General features: G+C 40.1%; 1 protein-coding gene and 1 non-coding gene across 2 annotated transcripts; one reads left to right on the top strand and one right to left on the bottom strand.

Annotated features, from left to right (window-relative positions):
- Nucleotides 1-9,938: 9,938 nt before the first annotated feature.
- On the bottom strand, nt 9,939-10,045 carry LOC142173975 (small nucleolar RNA R71). Its single transcript, XR_012703340.1, has one exon. It is a non-coding gene; the product is annotated as a small nucleolar RNA R71 (small nucleolar RNA).
- Nucleotides 10,046-11,131: 1,086 nt separating this feature from the next.
- Nucleotides 11,132-11,729, top strand: LOC142173521 (uncharacterized). The gene is made up of 2 exons (XM_075239126.1): nt 11,132-11,249; nt 11,383-11,729. The coding sequence occupies exons 1-2, from the start codon at nt 11,132-11,134 to the stop codon at nt 11,727-11,729; spliced, it is 465 nt and encodes a 154-aa protein (XP_075095227.1).
- The last annotated feature ends 14,505 nt before the right edge of the window (nt 11,730-26,234 follow it).

Here is a 26,234-nt window from a genome sequence, read left to right as displayed (position 1 = left end):
CAAGAACTGATCCCAAGCACCCCCAAAATCCATAACACAAGCGCGAAACATGTCCTCCAATATCTTAATTGTGCGCTCGGATTGTCCGTTAGTCTGAGGGTGAAATACTATACTCAACTCAACCCGTGTGCCTAGCTCATGATGTATAGCCTTCCAGAAACACGAGGTGAAATGCATACCCCGGTCAGAGATGATAGATATCGGTACACCATGAAGTCGGACAATCTCGCGGATATAAACCCCGAGCCAGCTACTCTGAAGAACATGAATTTTAGATCTATGAACCCTAGCCGCCACCCCTTTTTCCCAAATTCGTACAGTTCATGGCATCTCCACCCCATGACACATACATAAATGGATAGAGCTCCAGGAGACGTATATTTTCATATAAATTTCCACCCCAAATGCCCCACTGCCGCCGATCATCCGAAGCCACCAGCCACCACCAAGCCCACTAACCCTCTGTCTTAGCCTAGTTTCGACCGAAGAACATTTGTTTCCTTTTGGTATGATGACAGGCTCATTGAGTTCAGTGTATTCCAAAAGGAAAGGAGCGTTCCAAGGCCGGACAATCACCGCTTGGTATCTCCGGCATCTTCTCATTGCTCGAACAGTTTCACATGCCCTCGATTGGTATAAACCTTACTTTTTTTTTAATCTTTTCTGATTTTTTTTGCATTTGTAATTAGTATTAGTTTTAAGGTTTAATTTTCATTCATGTATGCAATTGAGCTAGGGTAATATTGGTTTTCAATTACATTATACTTTATAAATTTGAATTTCGTTCTTCGACCTAGCCGGTCGAGTAGTTCGTTATTGTCTGTTAGTTTTGATTCTTGGTTCTTTGACCTAGCCGGTCGACTATTTCGTATGGATTTTTTAAGTTTGAATTTTTCAATTCTTCGACCTAATCGGTTGATAGTTAAGTTTTTATGTTAGTTTCATGAAAACCCAAAAATATTAGTTGAATCATTTTTTTGTTAGTCATTTGTTCAGTTGTTATTAATCATGTGTGATAGTTAGCAATGCTCGTTTAGTTTCTGTTTCGCATGATAGTTTATAATTTCAGTCACTCCATGTTAGTTTGCAAGAATTGAATTGATTCAATCTTGTTTGTCTGAATGCTTAGCCTAGCTCCAATTGAAGTCTTATTGTTGCTTTGTCAATTTTATGTTTGGATTAAGTTTGAGTTTGTGTTGATAAAAGCTAAAATTAAAAAAAGGAATAGTACAAGTTTGCTTGCTTTTTACTATTCATATGCTTTTGGGAGTACAAAACTCCAAAAAAGTCTGTCAAGGTTTGGTGAAAATATTATCCTTTAGACAGATCTTTAACCAAAAGTATATGTCCGTTGGACAGATTTTCAATCATGAATGCTTTGCTTCTTCTCCTATAAAAGAAACGCACTCTTTCACACTTTAAAAAGACACATCTTAGATATAGAAAAATCAGTTGAACACTCATAGTAAGCTGCAAAACCTGAGAGGTGTTTGAGTGATTTTTTCTTTCTAAAAAAACCTTATGAAAATACTTAAAGTTCTTGAAGCCAGTCTTGGTTTCTTTATTTCTCAAGCTGCTGAATTTTTTAGTCCAAGTTTCTGGTTCACTTAGGTTTAAATTGTTGTTGATCGTGTTGTTGTTTGTTGCATTCTATTTGGTTGTGTTGGATGTAAAGCAGCTTCAGAGTTTAACCTTGCAATTCCTTGTTCAAAGTTTTTTTCATTAGGTTTTTCACTTTACCTTTAATAGTGTAAATCTTGAATGAAGTTTATGGAACATGGGTTTATTTTAGTTATCTGAATCTATTCAGACTATCTTAAATGTGATTTAAGTTGACTGGTACGAAGAATGAATACTTGAGTATTAGAGTTCATTTGTACGTAGATCATAAACTTTAAAATAGTTTTTGTACGTGTAAATAACAAACCTATGATAGTGTCCTTTATTTATCTTCGTGGAGTTTCAAGATATAACAAAATGTGTTAGAAGTTTTTTGTAACAACCCAACGGGTCGTTTTGAACATTTGCATTTTGTTCAGTTATTTGAAGCCTTTAGGAGCTTATATGATGTATTATAACTTGTGTGAATCGTCGGTTTTGGCTTTCAGGTGATCCGAAGTTGATTTGGAAGAATAATTCTCAACTAAAAAGCTTTAAGTTGGAAGAGTTGACCAAGTTTGACTTTTGTGTATTTGACCCCGAATCAGAATTTTGATAGTTCCGTTAGGTCCGGATGATGATTTTGGACTTGGGCGTATGCCTTGATTTGCATTTGGATGTTTCTTGAAGGTTCTAGCATTAATTGGCGAAAGTTGGCAATTTGGAGTTTTGGAATGTTCATAAGTTTGACCGGAAATTGACTTTGGTGATAATCGGGTTCGTATTTTGGTTTCAGGAGTAGTAATAGCTTCGTTATGTCATTTGAAACTTGTGTGCAAAATTTGAGGTCATTCCGAGTTGATTTGATATAGTTCGGCACGAGTTTTGGAAGTTGAAAGTTCAAAAGTTCATTAAGTTTGATTTGAGGTGCGATTCCTAGTTTTTATATTGTTTGATGTGATTTGAAGCTTCGAATAAGTTCGTATCATATTTTAGGACTTGTTGGTATGACTGAATGGGGTCCCGAGGGGTTCGGGTGTATTTTGGATCATTGGTTGAGAAACTAGTTAAGTTAAGGATTTAGAGTTTGACCATGGTCAATATCGGGTCAAGATGACTTCTTTTTGGTATTTTGAATGCGCGAGCAGGTTCGTAGCGTATTTTATGATTGAAATACATATATGGTTTTTATACAGGAGGTTCCGAATGAGTTTTGGGTGCTAAAACGAAAATTCTTTTGTTGTTGATATTCTGGTGTAAAATAATTACAAAAATATCATTTTTGTCTCTTAAATTTTCAGATTTCCTTTAAAACTTCAAAACATCATATCTCCCTCATTTAAGGCCAAATTGAGTGATTCAAAAGGTTATCTTGGGTGCAATCTTGCAAGGATTGTGTTGAGCTTATCAAATGTGAGTTTTGGGGTCGTCTTGGATCTGATTCGAGCTATAATAACTGTTGCGCTTTTTTACTTATTCCGGAATTTAGTCTTTTTTCTTACATGATTTTGGAGCTCGGATTTGGGCGATTTTGGAGAGGATTTTCACCACATAGATTGGGGTAAGTTTTTTCTACTTGGTTTTGATTATATTCTGTGATTTCATCTTCGATTTTGACATTTGATTGATAATCTCAAAAGAGAAATTGGGGATTTTGTCTAAACTTTTTTAAAGTGAATTTTTGAGTTTTGAGCATCGACTCGGAGTCGAAATTGAGTGAAATTAGTATGGTTGGACTCGTAATTGAATGAGTTATTGGATTTTATAATTTTTGTCGGGTTCCGAGGTGCGAGCTTGGGTTTGACTTTTTGGTTGACTTTGAGTAAATGTATAAAGATTTGACCTTTATCGATTGAGTTTTCTTTCTATGGCATTATGTGATGATTTTGAGTTGCTTTTGGCTAGTTTCGAGCCGTTCAGCGGATGATTTGAGCGAGATGGCATTTCTAGTGTATCGATTGGGCTTGTTTGAGGTAAGTGTTTTGCCTAACTTTGTTGAGTGAACTTTTCTCACTAATTACCATTATTTTCTACATGCAGGGGTGATACATATATGAGATGGTAAGCGTGTATGTATGTTCCAGGGTTAATCATGCTCAGGGATAAATTATACTATAAATTACGCCACGTAGAATTACATGACCTTCTTGCTTCATGTCTTACTTGACTTCTAAATTACTAAGAATATGAAATTAAATATTAGGAACCAAGATTTAGTTTATTATAACTTGATTAAATTTGACAACATTTTGAGAAATATTGATGTGTCTAATTCAGTCATCATTATGCTTAATCACTAATACATTGCTATGACCGTTATTGTTGAGATAATAGATTCTATACTTGAGTTGTAGATCATTTTTTTTATTTGTTGAAATACTTGGACAATAAGGTTCTTGAGGGTTTATTGAATTATTGTTGGCTTGAAAGTTGTGATTGAAGTTCATTTGAAACATTCATTTAACAACTCTCCTTGATGTTATTTATGCTTCCTACCTTGCTTGTCATTGATATACATGTGCTTGGTGAGGAAGAGTGTGAAGCACGAATGGTGATGTCATGCCATTGCATATATATTATCATGTGAGGGAGAGTGTAAAACATGAAGGATGATGTCGTGCCATATCATATATTTTATCATGTGAAGAAAAGTGCAAAGCACGAAGGGTGATGGCGTGCCATTTCATTTGAGAGTAAAAGCACGAAGGGTGATGCCGTGCCATTTAATTTGAGAGTGAAATCACGAAGGGTGATGCCGTGTCATTTCATTTATATTATCCTGATCTCATTTACATTATCATGTGAGGATGAGAGTAAAAGCACGAAGGGTGATACCGTGTCATTTTATTTATATTACCATGTTTTTATATTATCATGAGTTCATGGCACGAAGGGTGTTTTCGTACAGGCGAGGACGAGGGACATGCCTTATGTTGTGATATCTTTTCCTTGTGTGTACATTCATGCCCTTACCTGAAATTATTACTGTTGCACCTATGTTATCTACGCGACTTGTCGTTGTTATTGTGTTTTTGTCCTCTATCTCGGTTGTTGTTGTGTTGTCCATGCATTATATCTGTTTAACTCCAAATATCATGCCTCCCTTCCTGCTGTTATAACCACATCCATGTCGTTTCTATTTTGTTATACTTTAGTATAAGCCTTCTATCATGTTAGTCATTCATGCATCTATTTGTTAGCTTATAAAGATTACGATTTTCCTTCTTATTTGTTATATCTACATCTATGCCTTCTACCATGCTAGTTATCCCTTCTTATTTGTTATATCTGCATCTATGCCTTCTACCATGCTAGTTAGGTGAAATTATGCTCTCCTTTCCTAATTGATATCATCATTCTTATGCCTCCTACCTAGTCTATTATTATTGTCCATCTGTACTGCCTTGTTCATCATTGCTACTTGTATATTTCCTACCTTATCATTACTATTATCGGTATTTTTTTCACCTGGTTGGTACTATTATACGTATAGTTGGTAAGGACGAGATAAATGCACGAAGGGTGTTGCCGTGTGATTTGATTTGCTGGTTATCGCTCTAAGGAGAGGATTGGTCGTGATATCGAGGAATATTAATCGTGGTTCTTCTAGAAATCATCTACTGCTTCTTATATTTGTTTCTTGTACTCTATTCTGTTATGTTCTAATATTGTTGTATTGCTAGTCTTCTGCACAGGTTATATCTGTGAGTATCTTTTAACTAAAAGCCTCGTCACTACTTCACCTAAGTTAGTCAAGATACTTACTGTATACATGGGGTCGGTTGTACTCATACTACACTTCTGCACCTTGCGTGCAGATTTTGGAGCGGAGCTGCAGTGGATGTCGGGGGTTGACTCTGAAGATGTTCGTGCCTTCCGGACGTGGCTACCACTTGCACCTGGGTAGTTCTAGAGTTGAATTCTATTTATGTACATTTCAAACAGAAGTTGTATTTATTTCATATCCGTTTTTACAATAATCCAGTCTTAGTAGCTTATGTCTTGTACTACCAGTCTTTGGAATATTGTATGAAAATCCAAATATATCATTTGTTGATCACCTTTATTTTATTAGAATTGTGTTAACTGTTAATTGGCTGACCTAACGGATCGGGTTAGGTGCCATCAGACTAGTGAATTTTGGGTCGTGACATTTCTAGCAATGTTCTTATGTACTTTTGTGTTAATAAACTCTGAAAAAGAATGTTTAAATTAGTGGATTGGGCAGTAGGCTTGTTTATTCTTAGTTTTCCATTAGTGCTAATAGAAGATTAAGTAAAATAAATTTGTTTGTATTTGCTTGGAAGTTTAAATCTATAGTTTTCCATTAGTGCTAATAGAAGATTAAGTAAAATAAATTTGTTTGTATTTGCTTGGAAGTTTAAATCTATAGTTCAAATAAAAAATGGTATTGAAGCAGATCCTAGTCCGTAAGTTGTAGTAGATCTGACTTTAAGTCTTGATGTTGGAATAGAGTTCTTGTTAGGAACTTGAAGTAAAAATTTTACAGCATGTATTTCTCATTAAGTCAGTAATTTTTTTATTTTAAGTAAAATTACCAATAAAAGTGATATCACGTATTTTTATTTCGAATCTTGAAGCTAGATGCCATCAATAATTTTAGAGTAATACTTTATTAAGTCTTGACTGAGAAAAGAGTTTCTTTTCTAAGAATAATTCTAAATGCTTAAAAAGAGGTGGTGGATGAGTTATTTGTTGTTGATTTCAATGCTCTTAACCCAATTATGTCTAGTTTCGAATAAACCTGTCATCTGCTATTGCTGGGAGAATTTTTTGAAAAGATAACAACTTTTGGGGTTCAGTTATTAAACGAAAAATAGGAGTTAGGCCAAAATGTTACTGCTAAGTTCACTTCCATAATAAACAAAGTTGATCCATTTTCTTAGAAAAAAGAAAATAAAAGCTGGCCCCAAACATTAAAGTGTTAAGTTCGACAAAAGCTTTCAATGATTTTTAATAAAATTAGTTTTGTTCGCTAGGCAATTTTAGGCGCGTCTTCAAATATTGACAATGTGTTCTTACACGATCCTTAGTTAATATCAAATAATAAAAATAGTCATGTGTGTATTTTCGCTCCTTGACTCGTCAATAATAAATCGTGTTTAATCATGTGTTCATACTCATTCCTTGGTTAAACACACATAATCAAATAAAGACTTTGTGTGCTTACAAGCTCCTATGCCCAAATTAATAAAATTCAGTTAATTATTAAGCGGCAATAGACAATAATAATTTTAAATAATAGTTTATCGAAAAAATAATTCAAGCCAGGTTTTATTCAATAAAAGCGATTGTGCTAGAACCACGTGATTCGGGGAGTGCCTCACACCTTCTCCCATGTCAACAAAATTTCTTACCCGGTCTCCTATTTTTGCGGACCAATAAAATAGAGTCAAACTTTCCTTTGACAAGTGATTCAAATAAAAGGTGACTTGGAACACCCAAAAATTAATTTTAAGTGGTGACTCTGTAAATAAAATAATCCCTACTCAAATTTTCACTTCAATTGAAAAAATCCTTTAATCCACAACATACACATACCATTATTTTGCGGGGTGAAAAAGGGGGTGTGACAGTTACCAAACGCATACGTCACCCCAATATCTTTCCTATAACATAGTCCTTAAGGTTAAATACCCTCAAATTCAAGTTTAGATGTGTTACTTACCTCAAACCGCGCAAATCATAACTCTAACAAGCCCTTCCCACGCGTATCGGCCTCCAAACGACTCGAATCTAGTCACAAACAACTCAATATCAACAAAAAATGCCGTAGGAAAGAACTTCAATAATAAAGTTTCTATCTTTATCAAAATAAAAAAGTCAACCCCGGGATTGAGCCTCGGAACCCGATAAAATTCATAAATTTCGGATATCCATTCGATTACGAATTCAACCATACCAAAATCATCCAATTCCAACCTCAAATCGACCTTCAAACCTCCATTTTTTATTTTTGAAACGTTTCCACCAAACCCCATATTTCTTCACTTTAGTTCACTATTTAAAAGCTAAAAACGAAGATGGAATCATAAAATATTAATAAATCCAAGTAAAAAATACTTACCCCGATCCAAGATGTGAAAATTCCCTCCAAAATCGCCCAAAACCGAGCTCTACAACTCAACATATGAAACAATAACTATAACCTCCGATTTGGGATTTTAATATTTGGTGGTGATGGTAGGCTAGGAACTCGTGTTTTAACTACATTTTCACATTCTAATTACTATACTTTAATTAAATTTAAACCTAATCGCTAGTACTTTGTACTTATTACGTGCGTTTATGCCGTGTAGGATGTGATTCGAGTGGAGAAATAAATTTGGAACTAAAATGGATGATTTAGAGCTTTGAATTCTGAGTAGAAGCCCAAATTATTAAGCAGGGATCACGTTTGGGGGTCGAGGACCAAACCTGGATGTCAAAAAAAGTGAAAGAAAGAGATTACTCTGAGAAAAATGTACTACTGCACCGCGCCATGGGCCGCGGGGAGCTAGAGCAAAATTCCTGCAGAGTGAAAAAAATCAACTCTCTGAAGATCCTCACTAATACGGTGCAAGGGGCGCTGCGCTAGTATATTTTAGAGCAATTTCCCACTTCGTCTTGGAAAGGGTAGTTTCGTCCGGGCTTGTTCCTATATGGTATAAATATACCGAAAACATATGTTTAGAGGACTTTTGACCTTGGAAGATTTTAGAGAATATTGGAGGCTACAAGACACAAGAATTCATCATCTTTCCATCAATTCAATATGGGAGTTTGGATTGTAATATTAGATTGATATTTTCTTACTCTTTTTATTTGTGATGACTTCCTCCATGATTATGGAGTAGTTTCTCTTAGGGTTTGATGGATATGGAGCTTTGAATTATTTGTAACTTTATTCATCAGTTTATTTAATCGAAAGAGGAATATTGTAATGATTATCTTGCATTATTTTATTTGGTTTAATACAGTGATTTTCTTAAGTGATCGAAAGAGCTTGTTAAATTTTTGATTAAATCAAGTTAGGAGAATATTCGAGAGATATTTTCCTGAAGACTAATCCATTAATTCATGCTTGCATATTTTCACAGTGCTTATATTAGTTCACCTCGTATAATTAAGATTTAATCGAGAGAGGAGTCTTGACTACATTTTGAACTAAGCATCGAGTAAATTCGTGAGAATCATTAGAACATTAGAGTGAATTGAACTAGAGTTGGGTCCCAAATAGCTATCTTGCACCTATCATGTCACGACCCTTATTTCTCTCATTAATATTTCAGTGTTGCCCAACTCTTGTCTTTCCGTGATCAATTGTTAATTATTTTAGTTTCATAGTAAATTTTAGTTATTAATCATCCCAACTAACGTGCTAATAATCCTGAATAGCGTTAAGCTAGAAATTACTTGAACATTAATTAAATCTAATCCCTGTGGAGACGATAATCCTAACTATACTATCTTTGGCTAGCGAGCATTAATTTCGTGTTGTGTTTGCGTACGTCAAATTTTTGGCGCCGTTTTCGGGGATTGACAAATCAATAATATTCAAAATAGTTTTTGGTGCTAATTCAGGAATCAATTTTATTTTATTCTTTACGATTTTTCTCTTTCGTGTGCAAGCAGCAGCTTAAGTTCGTTGGTGTATGACTCGATATTCTTCAAAAGAAGTAATACACTATAAACCAGAGTTGGAAAAACACCTGCCACAACTGAGAAAAGAGAAAGAACTCACCGATAAATTCTTGGGGCAATCTTTAACCCAAGAAAACATGGCTAAGAATGGTGAGGAGATAGTTGATTTGGCTGCACGGGAAGCAGCCCAGCAGGAAGCAACCGCACGGGCAGATCCTGAAGCAGATCTCAGAGCTGATGAAATGGTTGACGAGAATGGAGGACGAATATTCAACCTGAACCGACCTCTGGTTGAAGACGAATTTGAAATTAATATGCCCAGGACAGGACGATCACTGGGAGACTACGCCAGGCCAGTCTACAACTAAGGAGTATCTAGTGTGCGACCACGTCCGATTGCGACAAATAATTTTAAGATCAAGCAAGGGCTACTTCAGACCATTCAGAACAATTGTATATTCCGAGGCAAACCCAACGAAGATCTAAATACCCATTTGACGGATTTTGATTAGATTATGAATACCTTCCAGCACAACGGGGTATCGAAATATGCTATCTACTTAAGGACATTTCTTTTTTCACTGAGGGAAGATGCTAAGCACTGGTTGCGGAGTTTACCGACTGGGTCAATTAAAACTTGGGAAGACATGAAAAGGAAGTTCCTTGAAAAATATTTTTCAGTTGCGAAAACAGGGAAAATTTGAATAGAGATCCACAACTTCGAGCAGAAAGATACAGAAATGGTGTTTGAAGCATGGGAAAGATTTAAGGATATTGTGAGAAGATGTCAGCATCATGGAGTAGACTTGTGGATGCAACTTCAAGATTTTTGGGATGGGCTGACGCCCTCTGCCAGAAGGACGCTAAACAACGCAGTTGGAGGTCCTCTTATGAAGAAAACTCATGAGGAGATTATTGCAATTCTAAATGAATTATTTAAAGATGCAAATCAATGGCTTGCAGATGATAATGAGAGAAGGAAAAAAGTTGGGCTACATCAAGTGGATTCTAACACATCAGTGCAAGCCTAGCTAGCACCATAGTCATAGAGATATGAAAGTTAACCTTAAGCATGGTCCAGAGCCAGTCATCATCGGTTTGTGATTTTTGGGGAATGGGGAATCCAACGCATGAGTGTCAGGACTCGACTACAGATGAAGTGGTAAATGTTGTGGGGAGCTTTGACATAGGCAACTACCAAAGTGGCAATAATTTTAACTCCATGGGGCAGAGGCACCCAGGTTTTTCTTAGAGTTCACCAGGTGGTAGTGCGAATGCATGGCAACAGAACAACTCCAGACCCCAGGGACAGGGAGACCCATGTTTTCAAAATCAGCAGAGGCAGCAATATCAGCCTCCACAGTCTAGCCAGTCAAGCATGGAAGATCTGATGAAGGTCTTTATTATTAAGACAGATAAGAGGCTTAAAACCCATGGCACAGCTATCCGAGAACAGGGCAGAGCTATTAGAGAATAGGGCACAACCATTCGAAACTTGGAAATACCGAGGCAACTAGCTAATCTATTATCTGAGAGGGTTTCAGGAACTCTCCCTGGTGATACTGAGAGAAATCCAAAAGAGACAATAAATGTAGTGACTTTGAGGAGTGGGCACGTATTGGAGGATCCCAGGGTAAAACAAAAGGAGAAGTTGATTGAAGGACAGGTAGAGATTGTGGATAAGCAGAAAAATAACAACATTAAAGAAGGTGAAGTGATGGTAGATGATGGTCTGAAGAAGAAGGGGAAGACTGGAGCTCAAAAGAAGAAGAAAGATGGAAATTCAATGAATAAGGAGACTGAGGAAAGCAAATACATGCTTGCTCTACCTTTCCCTCAGAAGCAAAGAAGAGAGAAGTTGAACAAATAATTTGGGCGTTTCCTAGATATGCTCAAGCAGGTGCATGTTAATGTACCATTCACAAAGGTGCTTTCACAGATGCCAGCCTATACTAAGTTCCTGAAGGAAGATATTGTCCAAAAACTGAAAAGTGGAAGAGACATCGGTTGTCAAGCTCACAGAACATTGTAGTGCCATTCTGCAAAACAAGATCCCTCAAATATGTAGAGATTTAGGGAGTTTTACTATACCTTACTCTTTAGGAAGTACTAAGTTTGAATAATCTTTGTATGATTCAGGTGCTTCTATTAATCTTATGTCGTTGTCTATTTTCAGGAAATTGGAGGGAGAGATTGGAGAAATCGGATCGATACATGTGTCTTTGCAGCTGGTGGATGAGACCACTATCATACCTAAAGGAATAGTGGAGGATGTGCTAGTTCGAGTGGATAAATTTGTCTTCCCTGTAGACTTTATTGTGGTGAACATGGAAGAGAATAGAAAGGTCCCTCTGATTTTAGGGAGACCCTTCTTGGCAACTGGTAGAGCTATTCTGGACATCCAGGAAAGGAAGCTCATGCTCAGAGTGGGGGAAGAAAGGGTGGTCTTCGAGATGGAAGGAGCAATAGTGGCCCTAAAAGAATGAGCTAGAGAGAGTAAGCATGATAAGTGTGGGGTGTACCCAAGGAAGGCAGAGAAAACATTTTCAGCATGGATGTGTGTATTGGGTCGGGCGTACATGTGTGTAAGTATGAATAACTGTTCCTCTTCGTGATCGCGAAGAACAAAAGTTCACTGCCCACCATAATGGTCTACGCGACCATGGAAACTCTATCGCAAATGCATTGCTAATCCAACCTGCCCCTTCGCGAACGCGGGCAACACTACGCAAACACATAGGCTTAAAGCCTGACTCTCTGGATGACCATTCCACTACGCGAATGAATGCCTAATATCGTAAATGCGTAGACTAACTTCTACCAGCCACCAAACAACCCTTCACGATCGCGGACATTCCCTCGCGATCGCGTATAAGGAAACTAGATACAGAAAATTCTGCACTCTAACAAATTCAAAATGAGTCGAACATGATCCGAATCACACTCGAGGCCCCCAGGACCCCATCCAAACATACCAACAGGTCCTAAAACACGATACGAACTTAGTCGAAGCCTCAAATCACATCAAACAACACCGAAATCACGAATCGCACCCCAATTCAAGCCTAATGAACTTATGAACTTCTAACTTCTAAAACTAATGTCGACTCATACCAAACCAACTCCGATTGACCTCAAATTTTCCACACAAATCATAAATGACACAACGGACCTATTCTAACTCCCCAAACCAAAATATAAACCCTATATCAATAAAGTCAACTCTCTGTGAAACTTCTCAACCTTCCAAACCTTCAACTTTCTAACTTTCGCCAATTCAAGTCAAAGCGACCTACCGACCTCCAAATCAACATCTGGACATACGTCTAAGTCCAAAATCACCATACGAATCTATCGGAACTATCAAAACTTTATTCTAGAATCTTCTACACAGAAGTCAAACTTCGATCAACTCTTACAACTTAATCCTTCAACCTTGGGACTAAATGTCCCATTTCATTCCGAAACATCCACGGAACCAAGCCAACCATCCCGACAAGTCACATAAGCACAAATGAATATAGAATAAGCAGTAAATGGGGGAACAAGGCTACAATACTCAAAATGACCGGTCGAGTCATTACATTATCCCCATATTAAATAATCATTCATCCTTGAACGAGTCTAGAATCATACCTGGAGTCTCAAATAGGTGTGGATAGTTGCTCCACATCTCCCGCTCGGTCTCCCAAGTAGCCTCCTCGACTGGATGCCCTCTCTACTAAACTTTCACTGAAGCTATATTCCTTGATCTCAACTTCCGAACCTGCCGATCCAAAATGGCCACCGGCTCCACATCATAAGTTAAATCCCCATCTAACTTAGCCGTGCTCAAGTGACGGGTCATCATAATACTTCTGGAGCATAGAAACATGAAAAATTGGTGAATATCCGATAGACTATGTGGCAGTGCAAGCTTGTAGGTCACCTCTCCAATCCTCTCAAGCACCTCAAAAGGGCCAATATACCGAGGACTCAACTTGCCCATCTTCCCGAACCTCATCGCACCCTTCATGGGTGATACTTTGAGCAATACCTTCTCTCCCACAATATATGCAATATTATGAACCTTCCAATCAATGTAACTCTTTTGTCTAGATTGTGTTATGCGAAGCCCATCCTGAATCAACTTGGCTTTCTATAAGGCATCCCGAACAAAATAAGTACCCAACAACCTAGCCTCCCCCGGCTCAAACCAACCCACTGGAGAATGACACAACCTCCCATATAAGACCTCATAAGGATCCATCTGAATACTCGATTGGTAGCTAATATTGTAGGCAAACTATACAAGTGGTAGAAACGGATCCCAAGAATACCCGAAATCCATAACACAAGCGCGTAACATATCCTTCAAATTTTGAATGGTAAGCTCAGACTGTCCGTCCGTCTAAGGTGGAATATTGTACACAACTCAACTCGTGTACCCAACTCTCACTGTACTGCTCTTCAAAATATCGACGTGAACTACGTGCCCCGATAAGAAATAATGGACATCGGCACACCGTGAAGGCGAACAATATCACGGATGTAGATCTCAACCAACCACTCCGAAGAATAGGTAGTCACAACTGGAATGAAATGTGCGGCTTTAGTCAACCGGTCCATAATCACCCAAATAGCTTTGATTTTCTTCAAAGTCCGTGGGAGTCCAACAATAAAGCCCATGGTAGCACGCTCCTATTTCCATTCAGGAATCTCAAGTCTCTGAAGCAAACCGCCCGGCCTCTGAAACTCATACTTCACCTGCTGATAGTTCAAGTGTCATGCCACATACTCCACTACATCTTTCTTCACTCTCCTCCACCAATAGTGTTTCCTTAAGTCCTGATACATCTTGGCGGCACCCGGATGAATGGAATACTGTGAATTATGGGCCTCTTCAAGAATTAACTCACGTAACCCATCCACATTGAGCACACAAATCTGACCCTGCATCTATAACACCTTATCACCCCCTATAAAAACCTCCTAGGCATCATCGTGCTACATTGTGTCCTTAAGTACAAGCAAATGGAGGTCATCATACTGACACTCTCTGATGCGCTCATATAAATAAGACCGAGAAACCACGCAAGCTAGAACCCGACTAGGCTCCGAAATATCTAACCTCATAAACTGATTGGCCAAGGCCTGAACATATGATGCTAATAGTCTCCCACCAACTGGAATATATGAAAGGCTACCCATACTCACCGCCTTTCTACTCAAGGCATCGACCACCACATTAGCCTTCCTAGGATGATACAAAATGGTGATATCAGTCTTTTAACAGCTCCAACCATCTCCACTCCATCAAATTTAGATCCTTCTACTTAAACAAGTATTGTAGACTCCAATGATCTGTAAATACTGATCGAGGCTAAACCTACACCACTATAGAGTAGCGAGGATGGTCGATGCAGTTTTACCCAACGAGGTCGGGATCGATTTCCACAAGGAGTTAATTTGGCTTGGAGTTGGGTATCTAACTAATCTAGATGTGCGTGTTGTTCCTAATTGCACTTCCAAACATTGCTGCGATTGATTCTATTCTAATTTTTATACTATTATATGTTGAGTGTAAGCTAAGTACAATATTTTTGGTGAAAGTTTTCAAGTGTTAAAAGGCACTAGGGAAGTGACTTCCGCCTAGGTGAGTATCTAATGGGTATCAAGAATCTAGGATAAGCTTGTTAAGATTGGGGTCGTGATATAACCATCACACATAAGTGCTCACTCTATACCTCTCGGTAGTTTGAGTGACTTTGCCCGATTTGGCTTTCTCAAGCCCAAATGGTTGTTCATACAATACAAGTGAAATTGGCTCAAGTTGGGTATTACTATCTCTAGGTTTAACCCTTTAATTGGGGCTATCAATTCACCCCAATTCCTTGTTAGCCTAATTTTCCTAGACTTAGTCATTCTTTCTCAAGAAAAGCCTAAGTCATAAAAGCATGAGTCAGTGTTTGCAACCACTAATTCTATAATTTTAGCATGAATTAGGCTAAATATCACTAACCCATAAACAATTAAGCCCTAAAATTCAAGACCCATTAAATACCCACACTAGGGTTGGGTCACAACCCTAGCTATGGGGTCTAGCTACTCATAATAACAGCAGAAATCAAAGATAAAGATGAAATATAAGCCATAATATTAAAGTACAAGATGAAAATCTAAAGTTTGAAGGTAAATCTACTCTAAAATTGCCCAAAAAGGGGAAAACCAGCCGTTCACGTGCTCTGCTGAACAAAACTTAACCTAAAAATGTCAAAAAGGTCTATTTATACACAGCTAAAATTTTCGGACAAAAATGCCCCTGCAGAGGATTCGCGGATGCGTAATTCTGACCACGTCCGCGCTTGAGCTTTCGCGGCCGTGTAATAATGAGCGCGGTCCGCGTTTCTTCAATACTGGGCTTGGATTGGGCTTAATTTTGCGGACTGCGTAATTTTAATCGTTTCCGCGTGTACTTCTATCGCGGTCGCATAATTTGGACGCGGACCGTGTTCTTCAGTTAAGCCCGACTTGCAGGGTCTCTGAACATCAAGATGCGCTCTCAGCGGAATTCCCTTCGCATCCGCATAAGATCAATTCGCGGTCGCGGAATTTGGATGCGGGCCGCGTTCTTCATTTGAGCCCAAACTGTAGAGTCTTTGAACCTCGAACCCTGCTCTTAGCATAAATCCCCTCATTGCCGCGCCAAAGATTTCATGGCTGCGCTTTTCCATCGCGATCAACGGTGATTTTAGTACTAAAAGCAGCTTCTCTGAATCTACTTTTGCGGTCCGCGTAATAGTGGCCACCTCAGCGGTGGTCCTTACGCGGCTGCGCTTTTCTGCCTCTCTCAGTGCTCCAGTCTCAGCCTTGGATTCGGCAAGTTTGACTCCTTCATGAGTTGATTATGGCTTCTTTGCCTCATTTTGACCAAACCCTGCTAGCAGGCACATTAAGTTAGTTTTCGGGAATACCTTTACGCATTTTTTACCCAAAACCTAAGCAAAAGAGAGCAAATAATAGGCTAAAACCCCTAGTTATCAACTCCCCCAAACTTAAGATTTTGCTTGTCCTCAAGCAAACAAGGTAATTCCCACCTCCACAAGAAAAAGAAAGGAAAATTTAAGCTTTCCTAAGGTGACTTCATCAAGCATCAATTGGGACTAACAATTACCCTCAACACAAATGCATTATCAATAACATCATGCTATGACTTCTTGAGTTCCATAGTTCTAATGTGACACAAAAGCATCAAGAGTTGACTCAATTCATCAAGGAAGCTCGCTCTCTCACGTAGGTCATTTTGGATCCCAGACTCCTCCTCCTCTACTCTCCATGATTAATCTCACCTTATAGAATGTGACACTCAAAACAGGGATTGTAAAGAAGTGCGCTCATCACTCTCAAAAGAATGTCACAAGTCCGGCTCTAAGTATCATAAGCTTGCCCCTTATGTAAATCATCACTAATGTAAGCTCACTCAACTTGAAATCCTATAGGGCTTTAGCGGGATGTAATGAAGGCTTTTTGGATCAAGGTAGGACATAATGAACTATGATGGTATCATCTTTCCTTAAGCGCTCCATTTTCTTATTTCGGTTCATACTTTCTTGACTCTTTGAGTCATTTTCTTCTTCCTCAGAGGAACTAGAGAGACACATTGTCACTCTTTCTTGTTCATGACAATCATTTTTCTCCTTTTCTTATCATTCCATGCCTTTCAACATTGTTTTCTTTGAATCCCTTCAACCTTTCCTTTCTTTTTGACATATTTCTTTTCAACTCTTCATCCTTTTCTTTGCCTTTCCTTTTCATCAATTCTTTTTGTTCTTTGTACCTTTCATCACTTTGAAATTCCTCGTCTCTCCCCCAAACTTATATTTTTGCTAATTGCTCATCATGAGTGCTAAGGAAAGATTGGGTGCCAAGAGAGGGTCATTATAAAATGGATGAAGGCTTGTAATGCGGCTATTGAATGAAAAAGGCTTAGGCTCAAAGAGGTTGACTAGGGATATCATATTGGTAGGCTATGGAAGCTTTCATAGTTCAAATGGGACCAAGGAGAGCTTAGAATCACTTCTCGAGTTGAGCTACACTTAGAATTTTGCCTAGACAAACATTCAGGGCAAGTTCTAGACTTATTGGCACGGGACTTGGACTTGCAATTTAATACCTCACCTCTATCTCAAGCTAATGGATTGTTAAAGAGAACAGAGTCGAGGGCCCACAACAACCCTAGCTAAGATTGAAGATCACAGATGGCTCAAAGAAACCACTTGATGATAGTTTTAGTCAACTCAAGAGTCTAAAGGTCACAACTAGAGCTATTCTTTGTCAATCAACTTGTTTCTAACCATGAGGTCGAAGGTAAATGTGTTAGTACCAAGTAAAGCCTGCTTGAGACACTTTTATTCATTACTACTACATATTAGAGCAAAAAGAAAAACAGACTCAATCCCTTAAAAAGGTTGTCACGCCATCCATCGTTGGGAAGAACCACCCGGTTCACACAATATCCACCTTTGGAAAGAACTGTGGCATTAAGAAAACCAAAGGCTTATTGATCACGCAAAAATGTGAAAATAAGCTAAAAACTCAAAAAGAAGCTGCTAAAGGAAATAAGAAGCTAAGCTATTAAGGAAAAATACAAAAGAAGTTATAAAGTAAACTACGTAAAGTTAAATGAATATGTACAATAATGGAGTGAACCGAATATATACAAAATGGAGATGAATATATACATGGAATGGTAAAGTTATATACATACCAAAAGTAAAAATAACGAAAGTGAAAATAACGATAAGTAAAAATAAAGGAAAATAGCATCATAATTATTACATGCCAGTCATCAAATCAAAATAAGAAACCCCCCCCCCAAAATAAAAGATAGCATTGTCCTCAATGCTAAAAGAAAAAATAAGATTAGGGAAGGGATAGAGAGTAAAGAAAACTCCCTATGTGGTCTCTGACTACATGGGGTCAGGCTCACTAGTGGGGACCTCGGACTGCATAGGATCATCAACTCCCTCTGGGACCTCCAACTGTATCTTCAGGTCCTCTGACTGGGGCACCACAAATCCTCTCACCGGCTCTCTGTCAGCCTCCTGCTCTGATGCTTGTGCTTTCTGTGCTGCAGGGGCAGTCTCCTCCATAAGCAGGTCCAGTGGAATATCTCCGGTAGAAGTGAACTTCTCTACCTCCTTCTTCAGTAGCTCCACTGACTCTTTTGAAGCTTGAGTCTTCTTCATCTTTTTGACCTGCTTGCCCAGCTCCTTGATCACCTTCCCATGAGTATCTAATGTCTCCAGGATTTTCTTTTGGTTGTCCAGGAGCTTCTTCTGATTGTCCAGAAGCTCCTTCAATGAATCCTCCATTGATGGAGGTACCTGAAGCTGTGCTGGGGCTGCCTGTGCTGCGACCGCACTAGATAAGACAGACAACTTTGATATAGCTTCCTGCAACCAGATGTTGACGCTGGATAGCATCTGAGAGACCCGCAGTGAAGTCAGAGGATATGCGAAAGATAAGGGCACAAATAATGGGGTTGTGACAGATGTCCCGGATGAGGGAGGTGGCATAGCAGCCAAAGAACTCTCCGCCGTGGAAGGCTCGGAACCAGTGGCCACTACCCTTGGCTCTGCAGACTGGCTAGTGGAGGTAGTGGCTTTGCCTTTGGACTTCGGGTTGTCTGCTCCCTGAAGGTTGTACCAAGATAAGGGCCTTTTCGGCTTCACCTTCGTGTCAAAGTGTCTCCCCTCAACCCCCTGGTTCTCTAGGTACAAAGTGATGAAATTGGGGTAAGGGTAGGACCTTTCTTCCTTCCCGGTTTCCTTAGATATGTTCTGGGCCATGAGATTCCCCACATTTATTAGGTACCCCGCTATGATGGACGCTATGAGGATTTCCCGGGAGAGTGGAATGTTACTGTCATGGTGGCACGGATCAAGGCGGCTGCAGACGAAGGTGCACCACCCTTTGGCTTCAAAGCTAAGGGTGTTTCTGGCAATTGAGACTCCCGGTGTAAGCCAGGCCGGTGTTGTCCCTGGTATGGCTATTACTTCTGCTACCCATGGACGGGCTGCTTTATCTAATGCCAACTTCTGTATATATAGAGCAACATCTACATCATCAAACCCAGCATATGTATTCAAAGTTTTGCCATCAAACTGGATCTTCTTATTTCGTACCTTAGTCACATGGGTACCCTTTTTGATGGGGGCAACATTGGCGTAGAATTCCTTGACTAGGTAATCATTTGCTTCTAGCAACTTGCTGGTGAAGAATTTCCACCCCACACTTTCATCAAATTGTCTCTTCACATTCGAGTTGTGAGGGAGAAGGTCTCTTTCTATGAAATGTCGCTCAAGGGTCATTTGTGGCCACGATTCCCGAAATTTGTGGTAGGCCTTCTCACTCACGAACTTATCTTGCCAAACTACCGGCTTCCTTGATCTAATTAAACCCCCTCATGGGTATCACCTCCTCTCCCGTCGTCCGGAACCTCTTCTTCATCATCAATATCAATAGGAGCAGTTGTTGAGGCCGGAGTTGCAGATGGTGCTGAAGACTCACTACCTCCTTCTGAGCCATCAGGCAACTCAGATGAGGAGGTGGGTTGATTGACGAGGCGGAAAGTTTGAGATTGAGCCTCGGGTTGTTGTGAAGATTCTCCCTCGGAAATATCCTGGGAAGGGAGGTATTTACTAGTGTCCGAGGAGTCAGTCTGAGGTCTCACAGGTGGGGCCTTTTTGCTAATAATCTTCTGAGGTGCTAAGGCTGCAGTCTGCTTCCCTTTGCCTCGGCCTCGGGAGGATTCTCCCCTCCCTTTTGATTTGTCAGAACCACCACGAGATCGCACCATTATCTGCACACACAATTAGTGAAAGATCATTAGTATTGTGGTTCAATTAATCCTTAAAGAAATGCAGATGAAATGAAACAGTGCTTCTCAAAATAGTGCACCACGAACCGTGGAAAAATGGGCGCGACCACAGAAGGGCCATCGCGGACCGCGTAAAAATAGGCACAGCCGCGAGGAGGTTGGACACAGACTACCAACTCTCTAAACATTGGTTTCTGCTGACCGCGAAATAATGGGCGCGGCCGCGAAACAACAGCCGTGGACCGCGTAAAAATGAACACGGCCGCAGAATCAATTTGTTAATTCTCTAAAGCTCATGAACGCGGTCTGCAAAATGATGGACGCGACCGCGTAAAGTGAACCGCTGACCGCGGAAAAATCACCGCGTCCGAGAACATATAAGCCTACCCAGTTCGCACAAAAACATGAATGCGGACCGCATAATTTGGACCGCGGTCTGCGAAATTCAAATCATACTGGCCCTGATGAATTATTTAAGACCTAGGGTTTCACTTAGTGCAAATATTTAGGTAATTAACAGGCATAGTGAACAACCCTATCCCCCATTAGGCATTAAACATTACCCACATGCAATTTTAGCATCAATCAAGATTTATTTTGGAATCATGACATGTGTTAAACCCTAAAAAAGAAAAAGTAAAACTAGAAGAAAAGAAAATGCAAAATATGAAATTTTTGTAAAGATTTGAGCATACCAGATGTGGATTTGTAGTAGGAAATTGCTTCTTGATTAATGAGATATGAAATTGAAAGTGTAAGAAGGGGAAGATGAACAGTGGTCAATTTCGGTGAGAGTGTGGGGTTCGAAAAGTGTAAAGGTGCTAAAGACTTCCTACTGTCCCACCAACTTACCTAAGCGCGGTCCGTAGAATTCCACCGCGGTCCGCGCTTTTTACCTTTCGAAGAGCCTTTTTAGAAACAGGACCACTGAGAGTGGATTAACGGGAGCGGCCGCGTAAGATCAATGCAGACCGCGAAATTACGAACGCGGATGTGAATACAACTTCAGAGAGTTGATATTCTGGACTTTTCAAGTCCGCATCAGCTGACAATTTGTGCCCCCGTGAAAAGCTCTCGCTGACCGCGAAAGTTTGAGCGGGGTCCACGTAATTCCCCAGACTTAAGCAAAATTTTCCAGCAACAGTCTTGTACTACACAAACAATTCCTACACAAAGCTCACAACCAGTTAGTTCAAAATAAAGCCTGATGTAAGAAGAAAATCAAAAAAGAAAGAAAAACACATGGGTTGCCTCCCAAGAAGCGCCTGATTTAACGTCGCGGCACGATGCATGTTACCAACATTATTGGAAACTGATCAAGGCCACCACATGGCTGTCATCAAACTTGATGAGGTAATACTTCACTCGGTGCCCATTAACTCTGAAGATTTCACCATTTTTGTTTTTCACGTCAAGAGCACCAAACGGAGTCACGTGCACTACCTCAAAAGGGCCACTCTATTTTTACTTGAGCTTTCCCGGAAACAGTCATAACCGGGAGTTGAAGAGAAGAACCAAATCACCCTCCTTGAATTCCTTGTTCCGGGCATATTTGTCGTGCAAGTACTTCATCTTGTCCTTATACAAGGACGAGCTGGAATAGGCATGAAACCGAAACTCATCTAGTTCATTGAGTTGCTCCACCCGGAGATTGGCTGCTATATCCCATCCAAGGTTTAACTTCTTGAGCGCCCATATGGCCTTGTGCTCTAACTCAACTGGAAGATGGCATGCTTTCCCAAATACCAACCGGTACGGAGATATACCAATTGGAGTCTTGTACGCAGTTCTATAAGCTGACAAAGCATCGTCAAATTTCCTTGACCAATCCGTCCGGTTTGCATTGACAGTTTTTGATAATATGCTCTTTATCTCCCTGTTGGGGGCCTCAACTTGTCCACTAGCCTGGGGATGATAAGGGGTTGACACCATACTTGGAAAGTAAAGTGTCGAAGGCCTTGTTGTAGAAATGAGAACCCACATTACTGATGATCGCCCTAAGAGTGCCAAACCTTGTGAAGATATTTTTCTTTAAGAACGGCCCCACACTCCGTGCCTCATTGTTGGGCAAATCTACAGCTTTAACCCACTTGGAAACATAATCAACAGCAACCAAAATGTAAGTGTTACCACAGGAACTCACAAATAGCCCCATGAAGTCTATGCCCCACACGTCAAAAATATCGATTTTTGAACGTCGATACAGAGTTGGATTTGAGTAAAACTGGTATGATTGGACTCGTAATTGAATGGGCTGTCAGATTTTGTGAGTTTTATTGGGTTTCGGGGCACGTGGACCCGGGGGTTGACTTTATTGACTTTTTGAGCGAAGTTGGGAATTGTTATAAATTGATTTATTACGAGTATTAGAGTATATTTTTATTGGTTTGCATGTTGTTTGACTAGTTTTGGAATGACGGGCATCGGTTTGAGGTTAGAGTGGCGTTGGAGTCGGTTATGGAACTTCGGAGCGAGGTAAGTCTCATGTCTAACCTTGTGAGGGGGAATTTACCCAGTAGGTATTATATTCTTATGTGCTATATGTTGTGGGAGCTACGCACGTATGAGGTAATGAGTATCTGTGCATATGCTAGAATTCCTGATTATGTCCGGGTAGACTTAGGTTCACGCTATGCTATAATTGTACTATTTGAGTCATCTTTGCTCGTTTAATTCCTTTATTTCACGTTACGACTTGAGACTAGACTTGCATAGAGTGATAGATTCGCTATTGAAGAGATGTGACGAGCTACTTGATAATCCGGGGAATCAAGAATAGTGGTGAGAGGCATTTCATCTTTCTTGGAAATTCCACCAGCTCTTTGGCATTCATCACACCTCTTAACAAGCTCACTTGCATCTTTATATAGGGTAGGCCAATAGAATCCACAACTAAGAACCTTTGAAGCAGTTCTTGCCTCACCATGATGACCACCGTAGGGCGAGGAATGGCAAGCATCAAGAATATTCATTTTCTCCTCTTCCGGGACACATCTCCGGATCACACCATCATTGCAAATCTTAAAAAGATAGGGCTCGTCCCAATAATAATCTAAGCTGTCACGTTTGAGTTTCTTCCTTTAGTTAGAAGAGAGCTCACTCGGGACAATGCCGGTCACAAGAAAGTTAGCCATATCGGTGAACCAAGGCATACTATTCAAGGACACGGAGAGGAGTTGTTCATCCAGGAACGAATCACGAATTTTGAGGCCATCGTGGGGCCTCCCCTCCTCTTCTAAGCGGGACAAGTGGTCCGCCACTTGATTATCACTCCCTTTTCTATCAATGATTTCAAGGTCAAACTCTTGAAGCAGAAGAACCCATCTCATCAACCTAGCCTTCGAGTCCTTTTTCGTCATGAAGTAACGGAGTGTCGTATGATCGGTGTGCACAATCACTTTGGCACCCATGAGATATGGCATGAACTTTTCCATGGTGAAGACAATGGCTAATAACTCTTTCTCGGTCACCGTATAATTGACTTGGGCGTCATTTATCATTTTTCTTGCATAATAGACTGGATGAAATATCTTGTTGACTATTTGCCCCAAAACCGCTCCTACCGCAACGTTACTAGCATCGCACATGAGCTCAAGTTGTAATCTCCAATTGGGTGCGGTAATGATGGGAGCGGTTGTCAATTTATACTTGAGAAGCTCAAAAGCTTTCATGCAATCTTTATTGAACACAAACTTTGCATCATTTTCTAGCAGCTTGCACAAGGGATTCACCATTTTTGAGAAATCCTTGATGAACCTTCGGTAGAACCCCGCGTGGCCAAAAAAGCTCCTAACTCCCTTGACGGAAGTAGGAGGAGGCAGTTTTGAAATAACTTAAATCTTCGCTTTGTCCACTTCAATACCGTTCTTTGAGATCTTATGGCCGAGGACAATGCCCTCCTCGACCATAAAGTGGCATTTTCCCAATTAAGCACTAGGTTGGTCTCTTCATATCGAGCCAACACTTTGTCAAGATTATCCAAGCATTCTTCAAATGAGTCCCCCACAATACTAAAATCATCCATGAACGCTTCGAGGAAGTCCTCCACTATATCCATAAATAATGCCATCATACACCGCTGAAAGGTAGCCGGTGCATTACACAAACCAAACGGCATCCGTGAGAATGCAAATGTGCCATACGGACATGTGAAGGTGGTTTTCTCTTGGTCTTCCGGTGCAATGAGAATCTAGTTGTACCCTGAGTACCCATCCAAAAAGCAATAGTAGGCACGCCCGGCAAGTCTGTACAACCTTTGATCAATAAAGGGCAATGGAAAGTGTCTTTGCGGGTCACTTTGTTCAGCTTTCTGTAGTCCATTCATAACCTCCATCTGGTGACAGTACGAGTGGGGATCAACTCATTTTTCTCATTTGTGACCATAGTCATACCCCATTCTTCGGCACACATTGTACCGGTGAAGTCCATGAACTATCCGAAATAGGGTACACAACCCTTGCATCAAGCCACTCCTCTTGCATAGCCACGTTCAACCTCTTTTTATGTTCCACGGAGGGTTTGACATCATCCTTTAGTATAATTTTGTGCATGCAAAAGGCGGGGCTTATACCCCGAATGTCAACCAAAGTCCATCCAATTGCCTTTTTCCTTCTTTGAAGCACCGCAAGGGTAACGTTTACCTGCACGTTAGTTAGGCAAGCAGAAAGAATAACATGTAATGTGGAAGAAGGGCCTAAGAATTCATACCTGAGGTGTGAAGGCAAAGGCTTCAACTCCAATGTTGGTGGCTCCTCGATTGAGGGCTTTGTTGGTGGAGTCTTCCGCTTTTCCAAGTCCAAGGAAAGTTTGTGGGGCCCATATGAGTAGGATCCCATTCCTTGCAACGCATTTGCACATTCAACCAAGCCTTCCTTTTCATCATCCTCATGGTTTAACAACACAGCTTCCGAAGGGTCTTCCACATTGATCATGGCACTCGTGTCATCAACTATCACCTCCATCACAAGATCCACAAAAGAGAAAACTTCATTGCTATTTGGTTGCCTCATTGATTTGCACACGTGGAATACAACTTTTTCATCGCCCACTCGGAAGGTGAGCTCCCCTGCTTCCATATAAACCAATGCCTTCCCTATTGCTAGGAAATGTCTCCCCAATATTATAGGCACCTCATAGTCGACTTTGCAGTCGAGAATCACAAAATCAGCAGGCAAAATAAACTTGTTGACCCGGATTAGAACATCATCAATAATACCAAGCAGCCTTTTAATTGTCCGATCCGCGATTTGTAATTTCATGGAAGTAACTCTTGGTTGCCCAATAACTAGTGTCTTGAACACGGAATATGACATCAAATTAATACTTGCTCCCAAATCACACAAGGCTTTTGCAAAATTGGCGCTACCAATGGTGCATGGAATTTTAAAGGCACCGAGATCTTCAAGCTTTGGAGCCATCGAGTGCATAATGGCACTCACTTGATGAGTCATTTTGATGGTCTCACAATTCATAGATCTCTTCTTAGTTACCAAGTCCTTCATGAACTTGGCATATCCCGGTATTTGTTCGAGAGCTTCCACCAAGAGCACATTGATTGACAAACTTTTCATCATCTCAATAAACTTCTTGAATTGGTTTTCATTATTTTGCTTTGCAAGACTTTGAGGATACGGTGGAGGAGGCCTTGGAAAATGGGCCTTGTCTTTAGGCACTACCATTTTCGGTATGTCTATCACGTGTTCCCTAGACGGGTTCACATCATTTTGAGTCTCCTCCATGTTGTCATCAATATCGATCCTCACTTCATCATTCACATTCTCATCATTGGCTTAAATCTCATCATATTCTTGCAACATAACATCATCACTCATAATCTTCTTTGGATTAGAGGTACTTACATCTCCACCTCTACAGATTTTTGTGGTCACCGCCAAAGCATGGCCTGTATTTTTTCCACCCTTTGGGTTTACTACCGTATCACTTAGTAGTGCCCCTTTAGGGCGAGTATTCAATGCTTGAGAAATTTGACCCATTTGTACTTCTAAGTTGAGAAATTTGACCCATTTGTTCTTCTAATTTGTACTTCAAACAATAGAGGTAGTATGGGAGGCTATTTGGGCATCGGAGTCAAAATTCCTTTCCATCATTTATTTGAACATACTCTTTATCT

This window comes from Nicotiana tabacum, chromosome 19, assembly GCF_000715075.1.
Source record: "Nicotiana tabacum cultivar K326 chromosome 19, ASM71507v2, whole genome shotgun sequence".
NCBI classification, from domain to species: domain Eukaryota; kingdom Viridiplantae; phylum Streptophyta; class Magnoliopsida; order Solanales; family Solanaceae; genus Nicotiana; species Nicotiana tabacum.
Note: the sequence above shows the minus strand (reverse complement) of the source record. Positions and strands in the feature narration are given on the sequence as shown.